The following is a 20,803-nucleotide window of genomic DNA, read 5'->3' as shown; positions in this document are numbered from 1 at the left end:
GTACATAATGCTTATTATCAAACCGAAAATAGTTACTGTATAGAATGATTTTTAACAATTCTGATACAAAAACATTTTCTGCTCCAATGGAATTATGTTTAAGGAGCAACCATTCAATTGCATGTAAACCCTCCTCATGCGGGAGAGATGTATAGAAACGTACTACATCAATTATAACTAATCTTCAATTCTCATTTAGTTTTCCTATTGAGTCTAATTCCTGAAGAAAGTGTCCAGTATCTGTCAGGAAACTATCAGTAGATTGTTTTAGGGGTTGTAAAATACAATCTAGACATTGCGCCAACGGTTCCAGAAGACCTCCTGTCCCAGCCACAATCAGTTAGAGTGGTAGGGGTCTGCTTAAATCTGTATGTATCTTTGGAAGCCCATAGAAAACGGGTATGAAAGGATGTTGATTAGTAAGAAAGTAAAAGTATTGTCCGATATCCAATTCCATTCATGAGCCCCAGTTAGGGTGTTTTTAACCAGTTCCTTAATGGCCCAGTGGCATTATTTTGTAATCTAAGGTAAGTGATATCATCATGTTGGTGTTGATGTATCACCTCAAGGTCTTTATAGTTGTCTTTTATGACAATGGGGCCTCCCTGAGCTGCATGTTTAATTGTGATTGATTCTGAAATAGACTTCTGATCACATGTCTTTCATTTCGAGTTAGGTTGTTGTGATGAGTGTCCTTGTAATTGAGGGCGTTTAAGTCCTTCAGCGCATATGATTCAAATGCATCTATTGCTCGATTTGGTATGTTCGGACACAATGTACTATTCGGTTTGAATTCTTCGTAGTCTGATGAACAGTTTGATCTCTTTTCGACATATTTTCAGCAGTTTGTGAACTGGTAAGGATTTAACATTTTTATTGTTCTATATTTTCAGGGTTCAAAATAGATCCTTAGATAGACACATGTTCTTTACATTTTAGGCACTGCATTATCTGAAGATCGATCCATCTACATGGTAATCTTTTTTCCATAAAATAAATTATTATCAAAGTTACTTGTACTTCACATGAGATGCATGGTATTCTCTCTACATGTACAAATGCATATGATTACCGAATCCCCTCATCTTTTCTTCGATGGAGATACTAACATAAATTGAAAACTACTTAATAGAAAACACAGGTACCTTCCTGAATTTAACATAAACAGTGGTGTAGGGTTGTGTTGTGGAAAAAATTGAAATGTATTTAATAGAGAAAGACATATATCTTACTCGATTCAATATCTTAAAAGATGTTTCTCTCCTTTTTTACCTGGGCAATGCTTCTGAAGAAGGTCATCTAACTGAAAAGCATTAAACCTGCGATGTTGTCCGTACGGCGGTGTTGAAATGAGACGTATTAAATATATTTTCAACAAAATGTTTGTTCATTTAATCTGTTTCCCATTTCGGATACACATGTTAGTTAGTATGTAAGTGAATGACATGATACTAATGGAAATTAAATGTTCTTGAAAAACAATGCAACTAGTTTTGACAAGGTTTAAGTCTTCCAGAGATCAGCATTGCGAGTCTCTCCTTATATAGAAAAGCCCAGAGTTGTATTGATCCCGACGAAGCCCCAAAGCACTTCCCCTTTCCCATCACTTTAGGGATAATAATCTCCAGAAAGTGCCACACATCCCTGAGGTTGATGGCTGGAGGAGTGGTTTTAGGTCTCAGTGCAACCATTCGCAAGTGAAAGGTATTCCTCACAACTTTGTCTGAATAACTAGCCCTGTGTTTCCATTGCCATGCTGCTTACTCTGTACCTCATGATCCCTCTGCACGGCAAGCGCCTCTCTAGTTGGGAAGTATTTGCAGTGATCACAGAACATCATAGTTGCAGTGCTTCTGGACATGTATACTTGCAAGGCAAAGATCACAGCTGTGTTCAAGCCCCTTGCAGCACCCACCACACAAGTGTCAACACACATAGACACACAATCCTGGCCTTTGGGACACTCGTGCATCTCTGGTCTTGGACAAATGTATAGGTCTGGACATTGACCTTACTTCCAATCTTTAACACTGGCTGCAATTCATTTACTCTGACCCCACAAACCCCTCTGCTAATGCCTAGTGTTGTAGTCAGGATTTTGCAACAGGGTGGGTATGCATCAGATTCTTGGATCTGGGGCCGACATCAATTAAGAGCGAGATATTTATTTATCTGCAGTATTTCCTGAAGCCTGGTCAGTGTTGCCAAGCCTGCTTACTATAAGCGACATTGGGCTTGTGTTTGCCCAATGTGACTTATCATTTTAACAGGTCGCTTGTTTTTCTAAATGCAGAGTGTGAATATTCTACAGCTATTAATGCTGAGAAACCACTACCCACCATTCACACCCAACTACCTCAGTCACTACCCAACTAGCTCATTCACTACCCAACTACCACATTCACTACACAACTAGCTCATTCACACTCTTGTTTTATAAACATCTACTGACACAGAGCAGTAAGATCATGTTCTGTATATCCTGACAATGTTAGCACATCATTCTGCATTCCTGTACAGTTCATAAATAATGGACTAAAAGAATTCAACATGATGTTGTCCTAAAAGCCAAGAGTGGTTGATCTGAGACCTGGCACTCGTGAACTTCACACCCTACCCAATGGTCTTACTGCTTCCAGACTCAGGCCCCCCCTCCCCAGAAGAGCTTGTGTGAAGCCATTGCTTGGTTCAGGCATGCAGATTGTTGATGTGCATTGTATGGGCAAGTACACTAAACATTGGTGCATTGAGCAAACAAATATACATCCTCATCAGTCATCAAGAACTGCTCTTTAAACAGCTTAGCCCTGATTAGAATGTCAGTCTGGTTCCTGGGGCAATGCCCACCCTCATATCCGAACCTGTCTACGCTTCTGCTAATGTGCCTTGGTCCAAACTGACACCCCCTCCGGCTATTCCAGAACCAGGCTCCACTGCAACTGACCATTACCTCATCCTGGTACCTCTCACTGACAGTGCCCCAAAGTGCCCCAAAGTGCCGGTCGAGTAGGGAAACCAAGTGCTACGGGCAAAGACATGTAGCATTAGACGTCCAGGGCCTGATTCACAGAAGCATTGTATAATGGCGCAATCGCATTGGAAAAGGCTCTGTGAATCAGGCCCTCGGCATTAGCAGGGACATTATTCAAGTTTTCTCAACGTGTTAATCACTGCAAAGGGGAGATTTCACTAGAAAAAGAAACATTAAACCAAGAGGCCAGGGAAGCCTGGTGCGAAATGATGTCAGACTAGAGATCTTAAGGTGAGCTGTCAATCAAATGGAGACAAGAAGGAATAGCCCTGCGCGGGCAAATACCTAGAAGGCAGAAGAAGTTGAGGCAGGGAAAATGGCCATGCACAAGAAGACCACAGCAGAAAACCCACATACATTTAAATCTGTCAGACTGGAATGCATGGATGAACTTCTGAAGTGTAAGGGTCTTTGTGAAGGAAACACAAATCAAAAACAGAGACACGAGCAGATAAGGCTTTCCAGAGGTGAATTCGTCAGCTGAACTCTTTATATGCCGGATGAAGTGAGCTGAAGATTACAAAAGCTTGCAAATGAACTATTTCTTTAGTCGAGCTAAGGTATCACCCTGCTCTTCTTTATGGATCAACACTTTTATAAAATCTACAACAGGGAGACTACAGCAGAAAACCCATATATAAATAACATAGCAACCTTCAGTAGGTTTGCACATACCATGACTGGCACTAAGCCATCCATGCTTGCCTCTCCACGAGCAGCCCAGCAGTATTCTTTCTCTTGCCTATTTGCATGATGTTTGCTCTGCCCATTTCCAGAAAGATTTGAATGAATTGTAAGGCTGTGCAAGACCTGGGAGGAATCTGTCTCACTCTCATACACATTTTCCAATCCAACATATTACTGGCTTGCAGCAGCCATACCCTCCCTGTCACACCCTGTTATCACAGCACTGGGACCTATATATAGCTTCACCAATGCAACACAGTCCTGACGAGTGAACCCTGTTGTGCCAGTGCTGGGACCTGCTCACAGCTGTATTATCGCATCTTAATCATAACTACGAATATCTTTGACTTTGTCAATACTGAAATTCACACACCCCAGCTCCTCCATTACCGGTGCCAACATATTGCTCTAAAATGCTCCTCGTCCCTGCCCTATTGCCCCCTGATATTCCATTACGGACCTACACATGCAGCTCTGACAAGGACCCACAATACTGGGCAGGACCCACCACAGCTATTCCAGCACGGTGACCCACATAGAGGTTTCCAAATGGACTTCAGTTTTTACCAGAAGCACCACCTTCTGTGCTTTAAGACATGGATCTGCAACCTTTGGATCTCCAGACGCTTTGGACTACAACTCCCATCAACCATATCTAGCACAGTCAATGGTGAAAGGTCATGGGAGCTGTAGTCCAAAACATCTGAAGATCCGCTGGTTGCAGACCCGTGCTTTAAGATATAAAAGTTGAAATGTTTTATAGATACCAGCACTATAGATGAGCTAATAGCTTACTAGTTATAGAAGCCTCCCTTAGCTCCTCCCATCCCTGTATTCTTTGCTCAGAAGGTTCCCGGCATGACTGTCCTTGTATATTGTATGCCATGTCTCATTAATTTCTTTTATCTAAATATGGCACCTTAGCCGCCCGAAAGCAACTTCATTGACCTGAGATTCGACATCCACACGTTAGGATCCGCCATACAGCAAGGAATGTGCATGATGAACGACTGAGGACACCGTCCTCACCCAAATCTAGCCTTTTACCCGCACGAGCACCACGGCCAGGCAGCTAATGTAACTGCATGAAGGTCCACATTACCGAATCTCATTAACCCCTGAATTTGCCTCACTGTACAGGGACTGCGCGTGGAGTCGTGATCGCCACGGGGGACCGCACTGTGATGGGCCGCATCGCCACTCTGGCCTCCGGGCTGGAGGTGGGCAAGACGCCCATTGCCAAGGAGATCGAGCACTTCATCCACCTGATCACGGGCGTGGCCGTGTTCTTGGGCATCTCCTTCTTCATCCTCTCACTTATTCTTGGCTACAGCTGGCTGGAGGCCGTCATCTTCCTCATCGGTATCATCGTGGCCAATGTGCCAGAAGGGCTCCTGGCCACTGTCACGGTACGTGAGCCACGTGCCTCCCAATGCCTGGGAATCCTGGCCTGAAAGATATCTCTGCAGACCTGCAGACCCTTCAGAATGAGTGCTTGCTCGTGTTCCCCAGAGACATTAATACAATATAGTGGACACTATCACCTGAATTGCTTTTAAACTCTGTTCTTTGAAATATGTGTATGTATTGCTTTAAAAGAAAATGCTGAACATATAGTGCTAGATGACACAACACATTATTAGCAGTCTACGTATTTACCTCAGAATCATGACTTCAGATATATAAAGAGACAGAAAACACAGCTCAAACTCAGTGATTAACAGTAAAGTTGGCCATTCATAGTACCAATTTTTGCTTTAACAATAGGGTTCAACTTTCAATGTATGAGATTAGTGGTGCGATGGAAAAGAAGCAACTAATATCTGATTGGCTAATCCAAGAAATAATTCTGATCATTGATTGGGGCATGGTATACCAATGTGATATCATCTCTCCACCTGTGTATCTGACTAGGCACACAAGTTCTGGAGCAACTGGGCCCTCGATTGGGTGTTAATCAGAGTGAAATGCTCAGCGGCTGGTTCTGCTGCTCTTACAGCAATGTGATGGGTTATTTTATTTATTTATTTTTATTTTCTCTCTTTAAGATGGGACTCCAATGACGCCGGTCACCATGATCTTCTGTCATAAGATGTAAAAAAAAGGCCCATAGTTGGGTTGCAAACCTCCAATTTCGTGCCCCCCCCAGAGCGGTGGCAAGTGCCATTGGCACAGATGCCCACTTGATGCCGCCTTGTTAATAAGGGGGCCCACCTGTCAGGATTGTGAGCAAGACGTATTTGCCGCTTTCGTTTTCTCTCTCACTGTCTCGCTCTCTCTCTCTCTCTCTCTCACACACATGATAAAGCACTCAGTGATGCTTACAGGGATATCCCATTGAGTGTAAAAAATGTAAAGTGAATTCGAAAGCCACAAATGTTCAGATGACACATCAGGGGCCCCAGCCCCTGCAGCCAGGTAAGGGTGGCAGCTATTCTTTATCCCTGATAAACTTACACTGCGGAATTCCCATTTCTGAAGGATAGGCATTTCTGAAATCTTATCGATGCCATATGCAAAAGCAGTCATTCGAAGCGAAATCATTGCGGTGAGGGTCCTACTGCAGATGGGTTTGATCGGCTTCACTATAATCACCCCAGAATGTATTTCCCCTTAATATTTACACAGTTGCATTATTCTTTCCTTCCCCGCCTCTTTTATGCATGCCTTCCATCCCATCTCACTGCTTTACCAACTGAAGGACAGGTTCTAGGGGGTGGGGAGTGTATGAGGGTCTGCCTCTGCACAGCCTATTCTGCTCCAAATCTTCCCCTTCATCGGGCAAATGAATGGCTGTGCAAAGGTTCTCCCTCTCTCCTCGCCTCCGCCTTTCAACATAATCTTATGTGGTACGTAAGTGTATGTAGGTAGGCGCTCCCGCTACCTCTCTTTTGCCTCGGTCCTGTGAGGAGGACCTGTGGCCTAGTCATTTTTGTGTGTGTTTTTTTTCTTCTTCATCCCTGTTCCTCCCTGACCTTCACTTCCCCTCGTCCCCCTTGCCCTGCATGTTCATGTTACGGCACTTGCACAATCCGAATGTCTCAAGGCCTAGTAGGACCGTTTCTTTTTGTTTTGTTTCTCTTCATCCTTGCTCCCCCCTCCTTTGTCTTGATGGGCCTTGAAACACCATTTGATTTGATTTGATTTGATTTATTGAGCATTTGTTAGGCACCTATACAAAAGATGGTGTTTCCAGGCACCACCAGGCAACGTGGGGAGGGAACAGGGGAGTAAATAATAATGGCAAAAGAAACAGTAAATAAACATTTGTGGTCCTACTAGGCCTTGTGATATTCGGACGTGCAAGTGCTGCCAAAAGAAGTGCAAGGAGAGAGGGAGCAAGGTATGGGCAAGTGCTGGTGAGGGCCCAGGATGGAAGTGCTGGCGGTGTAGGGTCAGGGGAGGAGGCCGCTGGCTAAGTGCTAGTGCTTCGGAACCCCAAGGGTGGGATGCACGGCTGCCAGGTAGGGGGCCCACTGGGGTAGTGCTGGGGGAGGGGGTGCTGGTGTAGACTGGACAGGGGCCTGATAACCTGTGAGGTTCATGAAGGTCCAGGCCGTCATTCTCAGCGGCAGTGGGGTGATAAGCAGGGGATGGGAAGAGAGAAAGAGGTAGAGATAAGCAGAGTTTGAGACGTTTCCGGAACTTAAGGTGGTCCGGTTCGAGTCTGAGAGGAGAAGGGAGGCTGTTCCAAAGAGAGGCACTAGCCGAAATGGAGAGAGACCTGCCACCCATGCTCTGCTTGAAGAAGCGTTTGACAAGCAGAGAATTGGAGTTAGAGGAGCGGAGGGCTCTAACAGGAAGGTATTTAGGAAGAGAAAGCTGGTGATAGCATGGTCCCATGCCCCAGAAAGCCTTGTGGGTGATGCAGAGGGTCTTGAATTTGATCCTCGAGGCCACCAGGAGACAGGGGAGAGATCTTAGGGCTGAAGAGATACGGTCCCTTGGCTTCAGTCTTGTTCTGTATTTACTGGATGGAGCGTAGAGAGGAAAGGGGAAGATTGAGGAAGAGAATGTTGCACTAGTCCAGCCTAGAAAGGACCAGTGCTCTGGAAACATTGAGCTTTTGGGGAAAGTTGAGGAAAGGGAGAATGCCTCTAAGGAGGAAAAGGTGGAAGTGAGCCTTCTTGGCAACGTCCAAGATGTGAGGGGTGAAGAAGAGAGAAGACGAAGATGACCCCAAGGTTTTTGGCCTCATGGGATCGTGAGGGTAGAGAGCCCAAGGAATGTGGCCAGAGGATAAGAGGGAAGCAGGGTGCAGGTGTCCCAATAAGAAGTATCTCTGTCTAACTGGTATTAAGACAGAGGTTATTATCCACACACCATGCCTGGATACCAGAAAGACAATCAACATTCGATAGAGGAGGAAGAGGAGGTTGTAGAGGGAAGTTTGAAGGAGAGCTGTGTGTCATCAGCATAACACTAGAAATGAGAAGAGAAGAAGGAGATCAGGTGATCAAGAGTGGCGAGATAGATATTGCATAGCCACAGCGATAGGATAGAGCCCTCGGATCGCCACAGGTAGAGAATAAAGTGGTGGAGGAGAAAGGTCCAAGCTGCAGCTGGGGGAGGGTCTGCTAGTGAGCAAAGGGGTTAGCCAATCCAGTGGCCGCTTCGTGATGCCGAAAGTATCACAAAGCTGTTTTATGAGGATGGAATGGCTGACCGTATGAAAGGCAGAGGAGAGATAGAGGAGAATGAGAGCAGCAGGAGAGTTGGAGCCATGATTTGCGAGCATGTCTTCACGGGTGTTCAGGAGAGCAGTTTCTATGCCTCTGGATGCCCAGAATCCAGATTGATGGGCATGGAGGCAACCAGCGAGTTCAGTATGAAGGATTATTTGGGGGAGGACCAAATTCTCCAAGACTTTTCCAAAGAAAGGTGAGGTGGGAGATAGGGCAATAGGTTGCTAGGCAGGAAGGGTCAGCAGACAGCTTTTTAGGAGAGGGTGCACAAGAGAGTGCTTAAGGGATAGAGGGAAAGAGCCAGGGGTGAAGGAGTGGGTTACACAAATCGTCGAGAGCCGGGGCAAGAGAGGAGATGTTCTCCTTAATGGTTCTAGAAGAGCAGGTGAGCACGTGTTTGGATGAGACCTTCATAGAGCAGACAACTTTAGCAACCTCATCAGGTGCTATGAGCAGGAGGGCAGAGAGTGCGGTGGGGGAGGTGGAAAGTGAAGACAGGATGTCCTGAGTTTTTTATGTGAAATTGGAGGCAAGAGCGGTGCACAGAGCCTGGGAAGGAAGAGGAGACGTAGCGACTGCAGTTGGATTGGTGAGCGGCACATTATAAATACCCAATAAATAAAAAAATTAAAAGATTACGTAGCGACAATGTAAGTATGGAGGACGCTGATTGGAGAGATTATATAGAAGCGTCTGAGACTTTCTGCTTACAAGAGACATGGGCCATGATCGCACCTACCTTTGTGGGATATAACACCTACTGCATCTCAGCAGTGAAGCGACCGATTAGCCAACCGAGCAGAGGGCTTTTAATATGGGGTTGAACTACCTGAAAGTTTGACATTTCAGTATATCCTACAGCTAATTCTGCTGTTTTATGTTTCAGTTTTAGCCTGAACAATGTTTTGCAGCTTGTAGTTTGTAAAACTTGTTGGAGACCAGTCAGAAGATTGATAGATCTCAAACCAGTGGAGGATTTTTAAAGATTTCTATTTGATGCCCCCTTGACGTTATATCCAGATCTGGAGATGTTTATAGTAGGAGATTTTAAAATTCAATTTGAACCAATCCCAATGCTAGAAAATGTTTGTGAAGAGGCAGACATTATTTTGAATATTACTGAACATATGGCACAGCCTACAAAACGTCAGCATAAGGATGCTCCAGAACTTGCATTACAATTTAAAGAAATAGGATAGATAGAGAGCTGGCAATGGGCGTTTTCCCAGTGACATCCCTCCTAAACCTACCTTTAAAAGAGGGCTGGCAAGGTTGCATATGGATCATATACTAACACTCTTGGAATGCTGGAATATGGCTACATATCTATTTGTAGATGCAAGGTAAGCGAAGGACCACAACCCGGTGATTTGAAATATAGACTTCTCAGACCATCAGAATCCCCCCAATAATGTTGTTTTAAGTATGGAGATACCCAAACGGGATATCAGGGAGAGACTAAAATGGTCCAATGTTGATCTCAACCACAAATTACCCATTATCTATTAAAAACTGGTAAAAGTATCAGATAAATTCCACTTACTGAGTTAACGTTAAAATGATTTATGAAGGTCTTATAGAGGCAATAACACTGTCAGTTATGTGCGCTATTAAGAAACCTTGTAAATTGGTAAATTGTCCAATCCCAGGTTAAAAAAAGAGTGTAAAAAAAGCAAATAGTAAATTGAAACCATGTATAGTTGCCAGCTACAAAAATAATCCATCTGAAATTTCCAGGATAAGGAAGGAGTATAAGGTAGGAGTATAAGGTATAACTAAGAGAAAAGGAGAGGTCAGCTAGTGACAAATTCTGGTCAGCACTGGGATTTTTAAAGATACCTGCACTGATTTTTGCTCCGATAAAGGCACTTTTCTAGCAATAATTTGGCCACAGTGAAAGTTGGCAAAGGGGATAAGTGTACTGGTTCGAGATTGAAATGGGGGTGAAGCAGGGTTGCATGTATGCACCTTTGTTATTTTCTCTATGTATACATTTTTTAACTGAGGGCATTTTTTATCTGCAATGTGATGCACTGAAATTGGACTCTAGGAAAAGTGGGATTCTTTTAGATGCCGATGATATATTTATTATCTCCCAATCACACCCCGGGACCCGCAGACCGTTACACAACCCAGAGACCTTTGTGATAACTGGGTCTTGGAAGTCCATCTAGCAAAAACTGTAGCTATGGTATATCACAGAAAATTCAATAAAAGCGTCCCATTTGTATTTAAAGGTATAAGTATTAGATATGTTAATTATTTCAATTACCCAGGTGTGGGACTGGCCAGCACTGGTTCTTGGATTAAACAGATAGATCGAAACAGTTCTATAATAAGCCACAAAACCACTGTGGTCCTTGGGTTCTCCACTAAATGTGGGAGAAATTTGACTGTGGAAGTGATCGCGGTTTTTAAATCTCAGGCATGCATAGCAACACTTTATGGAGTAGAGCTTTTGGGGAAATGTGAACTTAAGTAAAATCGAACTTGGATAAAAGTGAGTTTTAAAAATACTAATTTTCCGACACAGGAATGCTCCCAATCTTCCATTATATTGTGAGGTGGGTTTGTAACCCAGCCAATATGAAATAGGATATAAAGTCTTACTTTTTTGATTTCAACTAAAAATGAAGGAGAAATTCACACTGCATGAAAAAGCATTGTGAAGTGAGAAACCAAAAGGAAAGGAGAAATTGGGAATGGCTTTAGTTTATTAAATCCCTATTGAAAGAGGTAAGTCTGACTCATCTATGGTCGACTGAGAGTACCCAATTTAGGGAGCCTTATAACTTCTTTAGGCAGACATTTGAAGAGTGGGCTTTGGGGCACTTTATGTCTAATGCAACTGTAGGCTGCTTGTCTATTGAATATCTTTGTCTGAAAGGTGCCTGAAATGTGTAGTGGATCACCCGTCTCAATGGACGAAACTCTATATAGACATTTTCGATTTGATCTTCTACCCTTTTCAGGAGCAGATGTCAAGTTGGACAGCACAGAAACAGATGTATGTTTTTTCCTGTAGAACCTCTAAAGAAACTTTGCATGACTTTCTTTTTTCTGTCCTGTAAATACAGAACATAGGCCGAAATTCCTAGCTCCTTGGATAGTTTCTAATGATCTCATGAGTTAGAATGCAACCATTTTGTATTTTAAGGTATCTCATTAACATGAAGTGATATTAGAGTTTGTAAAATGTTTAGATGCAGCATGGCGTTAAAGGGAAATCCTGACCATACATCTGTAAAATGTGAGTCTATTTGTATTGGCACCAAACTAGAGGTGTGCAATAGATGACCTCAGGAAATCTGGTTTTAAAATTAAATTGATTTATTGTTTGAAGTTGTAAATATGATTGATACATTTAAAGGTAATGTTTTGATGTTTAAGTGTTTTAGGTACATATTATATCACCTGTTATGATGCTGTTTTGATTTTGCCTTAAAACGCTTTTGTGGATATTTCCATTTGTTCAGAATAAGGCTGCATAAAAATCATCCCCATATCCTCACTTGACCTTATTGTGTGATCTTAGGCAAATCACGTCAGATCCCAATGCCGCACCTTCCTCGTCTGCTCAAAGTGGAAACACATGGGACTGGATGTTAGTTTAGATATTAACGTCAGTGAGTGTACAAGAGGCACCTTCATTCACCCTCTCTTCACTTGTCCCTCCTTCCTCCTGTTCAATGTGTTATTGCCTTTGTGTGCTCTCCCCTGCATCTCCTTTCCCTTCTCCAACCACATCAGTTGGGTAGAGGGTAGAAAGCAGGACCACCTTCCTTCCCTTCCTCTACCGCCTGCCCAATCTTCCAGCTAAGTCAGTGCATTGTGACTAGACTCTTCCTTCCTTGCCTCATCATCTCCGCATCCTTGCCCACCAGGTCTGCCTCACACTGACTGCGAAGAGAATGGCCCGAAAAAACTGCCTAGTAAAGAACCTGGAAGCAGTTGAGACCCTAGGCTCCACGTCCACCATCTGCTCCGACAAGACAGGCACCCTCACCCAGAACCGGATGACTGTGGCTCACATGTGGTTCGACAACCAGATCCATGAAGCTGACACTACAGAGGACCAGTCTGGTAAGAACTGACTACTGTTTAGGCCGACATATGGTACAGAGTGGAAGGGGGTGTGGGGGCTACAGGAACATCAGACAAAGCGTTAACAGAGGGGCAGGAGCTCAAAAACACATCAGATAATTGGTGGAAGGCATGGGGTTTCTGTCAAGGGAACAATGAGTCATTAATGGTTACCAGGCAGAAGTTGCAAGGGAGCTCGAAAAATGACAGAGGTAGGTGTAAAGAGGATCAGGCATCGGAGTTTGCATGTACTGTATGTGGATGAGTCACTATGCTCCTCCTTTCATGTTAGCGCGGCCGCATACGAATCCCAGAGGCTGGTGCCGTGGAGGACTCTAGTTATCTGCTGAACTCCCGGATGATTGGCTGGATGTGCCAAGATACACACAGAAGCTGAACAACACATAGGTGCAGGTGACCAAATAAGCAAACGTCGATATGTAAGTAAAACAGGAGGCAAGGAGATTGAAGAACAGGATAAGGTGCAAGTGAGTAAGGCCATTGAGTAAGGCCAGACGTCCTCTGACAACCATACTAGGGAACAGATGTGTCCACCTGGGAATAAAATACTGCCTGACCTGGAGCCCTGGGGACCTTCATAGCAGCTCTGAACCCCCATTGGTGGCGATGATTCCGAGTCTTTCATTGTGGAGGCTTATCAGGTTTAAAGCAGACAGCGGAAGGCAGCCTGTGCAGGGACGACACCTGTCTAAAGCACAATGAGAGAAAAAGGGCTATTTTAGATCACCGTTAATATTTTTAGATTTAGAAAATGCCCTGTTTTTATTTTGCAATGGGCCTTTTGTGGACCACTATACAGCAACAGTAAGTGGTATATAATTATCCTGCATGCAGTATAGCGTCAAACAGGATGCTAGTTGAGTTTTCTATCCCAGGAACAGGTTGTGGATGCAAGAAAAGGGGCACAGGCCAATGAAGCATGGAGTGTGATATAAAAAAGGGTGTTCTGACACTGTAGAAGAGGGCTAGTAGAAGAAGCAAGGGCCCTTTGATGGAGAGTGTGTGATGGGGCATTGGGAAGGACCTGTATGGAAGCCATGATTGTCAGACCAAAACATACAGTGCGCATTGTGACTAAGGGCATGGCATTAGTGCGTGTGAGGGCCATCAGACAGAAGGAGGAAGGAAGGGCACGTGAAGACAGGCTCATCGGACAGATACATCGGTAAAAAAAGGTGAAGAGCACCATCAAACAAATGAAGTGGAGATGGCCAGTGGTTAAGAGAACCAATAGACACAGGAGGGAAGGAAGATGGGGGGACCATCAAACAAAGGCTGTTTGGGGAGCTATGGTACAATGTGGTGAATGGAGGACCAAGGAAAAAAGGATCATCACATTTAAGGTAAAATGAGAACTAAGAGACAGTTGGAACACTGCATATGAGGCAGGCGGAGGGATGGTAGACCAGAAGTGCATCAGACACCTGGGATGAGAAGGCAATGCGAAGAACAGTGGAAAGAAGTACAGAGTCAAGGGAAGCCATGGCACATAAGGGAAATAAGGGCCAGCAGACCAGAGGGCCATCATATACAGGGTGGATAAGGTCAATATATCAAGAGCGGCATCAGGCACAATGTGGAAGGGAGGATGAAGAGCAAGAAGAAGATCAGACATGTGGTGGAAGAAACCAATGAATGAGAAGACCGTCAAATATGGGATGCAAGGAAGCGAGGGGACGAGAGCACCATGGAACAAGGGGTGGAAGGAGGGTTGGGGAAGAGAGTACCATTCTAGACATGGTGGAAGGATGGTGTGTGGACAAGAAGCTCATCAACCCCATGAATGGAATGAGTGGACAAGAGGATCATTTGTGAAGAGGTGGAAGGGTCAAGTGGACAAAGGCCCAGTGGAAAATAGTACAGAAAGGGTCATGGGATGCAAGGATCAGAGACAGACTGAGAAGTACAAACTGCATCTGGTCTGGCTTAAACCAGAGAAATGACACAGAGGATCAGGAAAACAGCCTAAAACTGGAAAAGGAGACCTGAAGATACCTATTGATACTCTAGCACTTTTTTAGGAGAGTTACAAAGGCTTTGCTCATACAGCAATCGCGGCATCAAGAATAGTCTCATCCTGGGGAAACTTCAACCCCTCGCCACTGCAGTCCTGCCTCCCTTGCATAGATTTGGGTGGAGATACAGAGTGTCTTGTCTTGTTTAAACAGGTATTAGCACAAGCTTGCTTACCACCATCATGGAAATGCGCAATCTTTGTGCCTATTTTCAAAGAAGGAGAACGAGCGAATGCTGCAAATTATCGAACAATCACTTTACTGGATGTCCTGGAAAAACTGTTTGCCAAAATTATATTGAAAAATTGGGCTAGAAAATCTTGCAACTATGAGAAACGACAAACTGGTCTTGTGCAAGGGGTAGGATGCAACTTAAATGTTCTATTACTCAACACACTGAAGATTCGAGTGTTAACCTCAGGAATACCTCTATTTCTAGCCTTTGTTGATCTCAAACAGGCTTTTGACAGTGTCAACAGGTCTTTCCTCTGGAACAAATTAAGAGCATGAAAATGCCGGAAGATCTTTTGGCCCAGATCATTGAATTACATGCAGACACCAGGATTCAAATACGACTGGACTCTGACGGTCACTAATCAAAGAAGATTGAGACACACAAAGGTGTAAAACAAAGTTGCCCCCTGGCATACGAATTATTCAGCTTGTACATATCAGACCTAAAACATGTACTAAACAACCATGTGACATGTCCACCAAGGCTGAACAGAGATTAGGCTGCATGATTTATGCAGACGACTTAGTCTTGCTATCCCAAACACCAGTTGGTCTACAAAGAGGCTTGGTTATCCTGCAGACCTATATAGATCTGAATGATCTTGAAATCAACACAGGAAAATCCAAATTCCTGGTGTTTCAATATATGCAAGGCAGAAAGAAGGAGGCTGTGCAATGACTCTCTACGAACCACAAAGGTGACAAAATATCTAGGCATGTTTATAAACTCAAATAGAGATGACGGAGCAAGAGTTTGCGAACTCAAAAGGAAAACAATAAGTATGAGATCTCAAGCCCAAGTTTTCTATAAAAAATATGGCGAATTTTCCATGTCTCCTGTAATTGAATTCTAAAAGATGAAAGTCATCCCAGTTTTGACATTTGCAGCTGAAGCATCCCTCACGACATCATGGAAAATGTGGGAGGCATTGGAGAGTTGCTTTTGGAAGAAGTTATTGGGTCTTCCGAACTCTCTGCCAATAGCCGCAATTAGATGGGAGCTGGGTCTAGTCTCCATGTACGGGCAAGTCATGTGGAACTCCCTAAATTTGTTTAGGAAAACTATACTGGAAGACAGCCCACCTCAATTTGAGAGCCTAAAAAAGAAACCCAATTTCACTTACGATGCAGTGCTATTGACTTGGTCTATAAATTGTAAACACAAATTATAAAAGATTGATTCTAGTGAAAGACAATTGAGGACAAATCCTAACAAAACAAAACTCACATTGTGGAGTGCTGAATGGATTCGTACTGAAAAACAAATGGAAATGTCTAAACTAGGGAACCTCGCAAAAATGCATGGTAGACTGTTAAATAGAACACCTAAATACTTGACACAATTTCCATGCCAGATGCAAGGAAATGTATTTCTTTGATTCAGAATGAATGTGATTCATAAAAAAGAAGTCCTTCACGCAAGGAAACAGGAAGGAATTCTTTATTCAATATGCAGATTTTGCGGCATACACACAGAAAACTTGAAACACCTTCTCCTGAGCTGTGAGGCTGTGAAAACACAAAGAACAAAACATCTGGCACAGAAAATATCAAACACCCCTTGGATTGATGCTGAAGAGTGGTGGGAGCGTTTCTAGTGTAGAAATGATTCTAAGTTAATTTTTGGTCTAGTACATTTCGTAACGGATATTTTCCCAGAGACAAATCAATTTAAAGGCTAAACAAATGGATCATGTACTCATTTTCTAAAAGATTATTAAATGTTATGATGTAAATTTATATCATGTAGGGTTTCCTTCTTCTTTTTTTCTTCTCTTCCTTTTTTTAATGCTTTGTCCTTTTTGTTTTTGTCTTTTATATACTGCTTATCTTTATGAGTTGAAATGTATTTGGTAAAAGTTTGTTGCAAACTATATACCAACAAAATAAATAAAAACATTTTTTAAAAGAAAGGAATCAATAAAGAAAATATTAGATAAGAAAGGAAATGTATAGGTTAAACATAGTTGATAAATATATAAAGAAAGCGGGACAAATATAGACATGTACATGAGAAACATCTTTCAATAAAGAGCTACACTACACTAGGATTCTGCACTGATACCCCCTCTCCTCTTCTCTCCACACAGGTGCATCATTTGATAAGAGCTCGGCCACCTGGTCCGCCCTCTCCCGCATCGCCGGCCTCTGCAATCGAGCTGTTTTCAAAGCCTTCAACGAGGGCATCCCTGTGATGAAGGTAATCGGGCCCACAGAGGCTGGAGGGCTGGGTCGGTCTTGGTGACAGCTGACATCTTGTTTACCCTTCCACATGACATGCCCCAAAATCGTGACATACTACATACTGGAAAATAGGGTCCTCCCCAATCCTGCCATTCAACCCCTACATGTGCTCCAGTTTTACCGCTGCCCACTGGGTGCTGTTGCTTTTCTATTATATTAATTTTGTGATTTAGTTTCCACCCCTGGAAGAAAGTTCAATGAATTCCTTAAAGTTTTACTTGAAAGAATTTCGGAGGCATTTCTGAAGCCTCATATCCACCAGTGTTGGAATGCCCTCTTAAATTCAGGAATTTCTCTTCATCTGCAAAATATGTACAGTTACTTTAGGGGTTTGAACATCTTCACCATGAACCGCTTCCGCCCCCCCCCCCCCCATTCTCCAGAGCAGACGTATAAAAGCCCTCTTGTGAATCAGTGTTTGCTAGGGATTTACATTGCTACAGGGCCTGGCACTACCCGCAGAGGCTTCAAGGGTTTGGGAGGGACCACTTCTTCATCACCTTCTCGTATAAGAGGGAACCGTTCTTGTTTGAGTTACATGTTTCAGTGCCAGTAACATCCGCATTTGCATCTGTCGTCCTCGCCCTAAGAAAGAACAATGTCCGCACCCTACTAGAGAGCCTGTCATTGAGCCACTTGGGCGGCCGAGCAGAATGGGGTGAGCCTGCAAGAAGGTACAAACGGTTCTCATAATTTCGGGGTACAGGGTGTGCTTCCATCGTGCAAAAGGAGAGGAGCCCAGTTTGAGTTCAACAGTCGATATTTTTCCCTCCACAGAAAAAGATGCCTCGTATCCCAAAAAACACCCCAGCTCTTATTTGAAAACCCTCAATGATAATGGGTCAATACAAAGGACAGGGTAGAAGTGAACAGCCAGAAGAAAGCTCAAGAAAGTGGAGATTCTCTGGACCTATCAGTGAAGGAGCACCTCTGCTTTGCTTGTGGGCTGCTCAACAAGGGAGTCAGAGCCCAAGAGGACAGTGTAGCAGAGGTGGATTGCTATATGATATGATGTGATAGGTTATTTATAACGCGCTTAATACCCAGAGGTTTCTCAGTGCGGACCATGGGATCGAACCTGTGGTGCTCCGTGTCTAGCTTCCAGGGCGAGCATGTTGCCCCTGAGCTATCCCCCCGATTATCATGGATAATCTCATCCTCTTCAACCTGAGAGGGAGTCTTTCAACAACAACACATGTAGCTGTATGAAGATTTCATGCTCATTTGATAAATGATCTCGTAGTTCTCATGTAATTTACTGTGTAGGACTGCGCTCGTTGTAGCCACTACAGGGACTTGGTGAACACTCCAAGGACACTGAGACTTTGTCCACCCAACTCTTAACCAATGTGAACTGAAGCATCTCCATTATGTAGGTCCGTGCTCTGTAGGGGTGTGAGATTGTTATAAACATAGTTTTGTTTAAAGACTCTACTGGCTGGATTGATATCTGCATGTTTAGCTCTCAACATTGATGCTAGCTCATACATAACAGAGTGTTAAAGAAAAGTCAATAGAAAAAGGGATTACATGACCTTAGATCTCTGGTTATGAAAAAAAACCTGGCCCAATCTAAAACTGAACAGGTATCCGGGGTCGAGAACATTTGACTGCACATTTAGGAAGCCACAGCTTCAAAGTGTGACTTTGTGAAGTTCCCTGGTGTGAAAGTAATGGTCGCCAGGGGATATATCACCCTCATAGGAATTGTGACTTTAGCCAGGCTTCTTTTTCTCAGCCAGTAGCTCTGTTATTGCATTATACTTTCTATATCGGAGGTCTCCAAGACTGGACGAAACATTGCAGGTGCTTCACAGCAGCGGTATCCACAGTGCTAGCACACTATGCACTCTGATGCACTTCTTCAGATGGCTCTCTCAATGGCCATGCCCCATGTTTAGATGCGTCGAAGCCTTACAATACAACACTGATATCGATCTCTTGCTGACCTTCGCCATTATCTAGTACCAGTTCCCAGAATTATATGCCTCTGCACCTGTTTGCTTCCAGCCCAAACTTCCATTTTCAGACCAACCTCCCACACTTCCATATCATGCCACATTTTTCTCACTCCCAGCGGGATATGAATCTAGTATCAGATATTTGTGTCTTTCGCAATAGGCCTGCCTGACTTTTCCGTTGGTTCAAATGCACGGTCACTGATCAGTGTGTTGAAGAGCACCATTCCCTGAGACAACCCACTTGCCACCTCTTTCTCCTCTGAACAAGCTCTGTTTAGCAGCACACTCCATCGTCTGCCACTCAGCCGGGTCCTGAAAACCATTCACACCCAAGGCAGACATGTCATAAACCAAATTATTCAGTACAAAAAAAAAGTACATCATATTTAACATAACACGTTAACAAATATATAAATACAGTACATATGAAATGATTGACACAGCACATAACATTCGAAAGTAGGTGCACATATTTAGGGGTGGGCGGTGGCCCATTTTATGTATCGATTTCGCAGCCTTAGTGCAATACAAATGTAGAGTTGTAAGGCTGCTAAAACAGTTGGCTCTACAGCAGCTAATACGTATTGCAAAGCAACCTAATGGTTCTAATATCTGTACACCTACACAAGGGGGAAAAGGGTCTTCTGCCTAATCTTTGTGTGTGTATATATATATATATATATATATATAGCTTACATAAGACCTTAAAGGGCTTAGTGTCCTCCTCTACTTGAGGGCAGTGTGGGCAGTCAGGCCTTGGGAGGGAGGAGTGTGTCCTCCGGTTGTATAATGTACCACTCGGCAGGAAGCCGAACCTGAAACCCGTAATAAAAGACCTGCCACTACGTGAAGCAATCTGGTCCAAATAATCCATCCTTTGGACTGCGATAGAGATAGTGGCATGCTTCCGACTGGAATGTTTAAGCAGTTCTTTTTCCTTTGTCTCTGTATCCCATGTGAGTATTAGTTTCCCAGCGATCAGGTCAACGTCATTTTGGAGATAGCACCCTGATTTGTAAACAGTTCTCCTGCGTTCACTTTGAGCAAGGTCTTAAATTCGTAATTTAGTCAGGGGATCCAAAGTGTATTCTCTCTCGTAATAAGTTCCCTAAAAGTTTTATGGGACAGAACTACTTTGGAATTAGTCCATAGGGTTAACCATATGCAGATAGACCTTAACCTGCGCATGTCACTTATTAAGGGATGGTTCAATTTCGAGTGCATGGCAAAAAGCGGGACCGAGCGTGGGAGATTGAGGAGACAACTAATAAAGGCGCCCTCCTTTAAATGAATTAAGAAGGTGTCCACAAGTTTGATGTTATTCTGCATAAAGGAAGAGAATGATCCTTGTTCCCCTCCATCTTCATCACCTTCGATTTGGTGGCATTCACTTTTAGGTCTCTTGATCCCATGAATTAAAAATATTTGTTAATAAGAGCCTGCAATGCTCTAGGCGTCCTAGCAACTAAGACAACATCTTCTGTATAACTCAGTACTGGTATGCATATGCCACCAATCATGTGAACGTTGGCGAGCTTAGCCTTCAACACAGACTCTAAAACGTTTGTTTAAAGGTTGAACAGGAGTGGTGCCAAAACACACCCTTGTTTGACTCCCTTGCCTATGCTGAAGTACTCTCTATGCCTGGTGACTGGTCTAAAACGGATAGCTGCCTCAGTATCAAAGTGTAAAACTTTATTACTGCTTAAAGATGTAGGGTATTTTTAGTCCTTCTAGGACCGCCCAGAGCCTGGCCCTAGTAACCATATGAAAGGCAGTAGCGAGGTCTATGAAAGCCAAGTAAATTGGTGATGTATACAAGTAATGCTATTTTGCCACTAT

The 20,803-nt window shown here is 43.6% G+C and overlaps 1 protein-coding gene across 5 annotated transcripts in view; it reads left to right on the top strand.

The window, feature by feature from the left end:
- ATP1A3 (ATPase Na+/K+ transporting subunit alpha 3) overlaps positions 1–20,803 on the top strand; it is a 330,819-nt gene that overhangs the window by 214,282 nt on the left and 95,734 nt on the right. For all 5 annotated transcript variants that reach the window (XM_069640928.1, XM_069640929.1, XM_069640927.1 and 2 more), the window contains 3 exons: positions 4,859–5,127; positions 12,288–12,486; positions 16,847–16,956. In XM_069640928.1, coding sequence (XP_069497029.1) covers positions 4,859–5,127; positions 12,288–12,486; positions 16,847–16,956 — 578 coding nt within the window. The remainder of the gene's footprint in view (positions 1–4,858; positions 5,128–12,287; positions 12,487–16,846; positions 16,957–20,803) is intronic.

Source organism: Ambystoma mexicanum, chromosome 1q (genome assembly GCF_040938575.1).
Source record: "Ambystoma mexicanum isolate Mex_15411 chromosome 1q, UKY_AmexF1_1, whole genome shotgun sequence".
Taxonomy (NCBI): domain Eukaryota; kingdom Metazoa; phylum Chordata; class Amphibia; order Caudata; family Ambystomatidae; genus Ambystoma; species Ambystoma mexicanum.
Note: the sequence above shows the minus strand (reverse complement) of the source record. Positions and strands in the feature narration are given on the sequence as shown.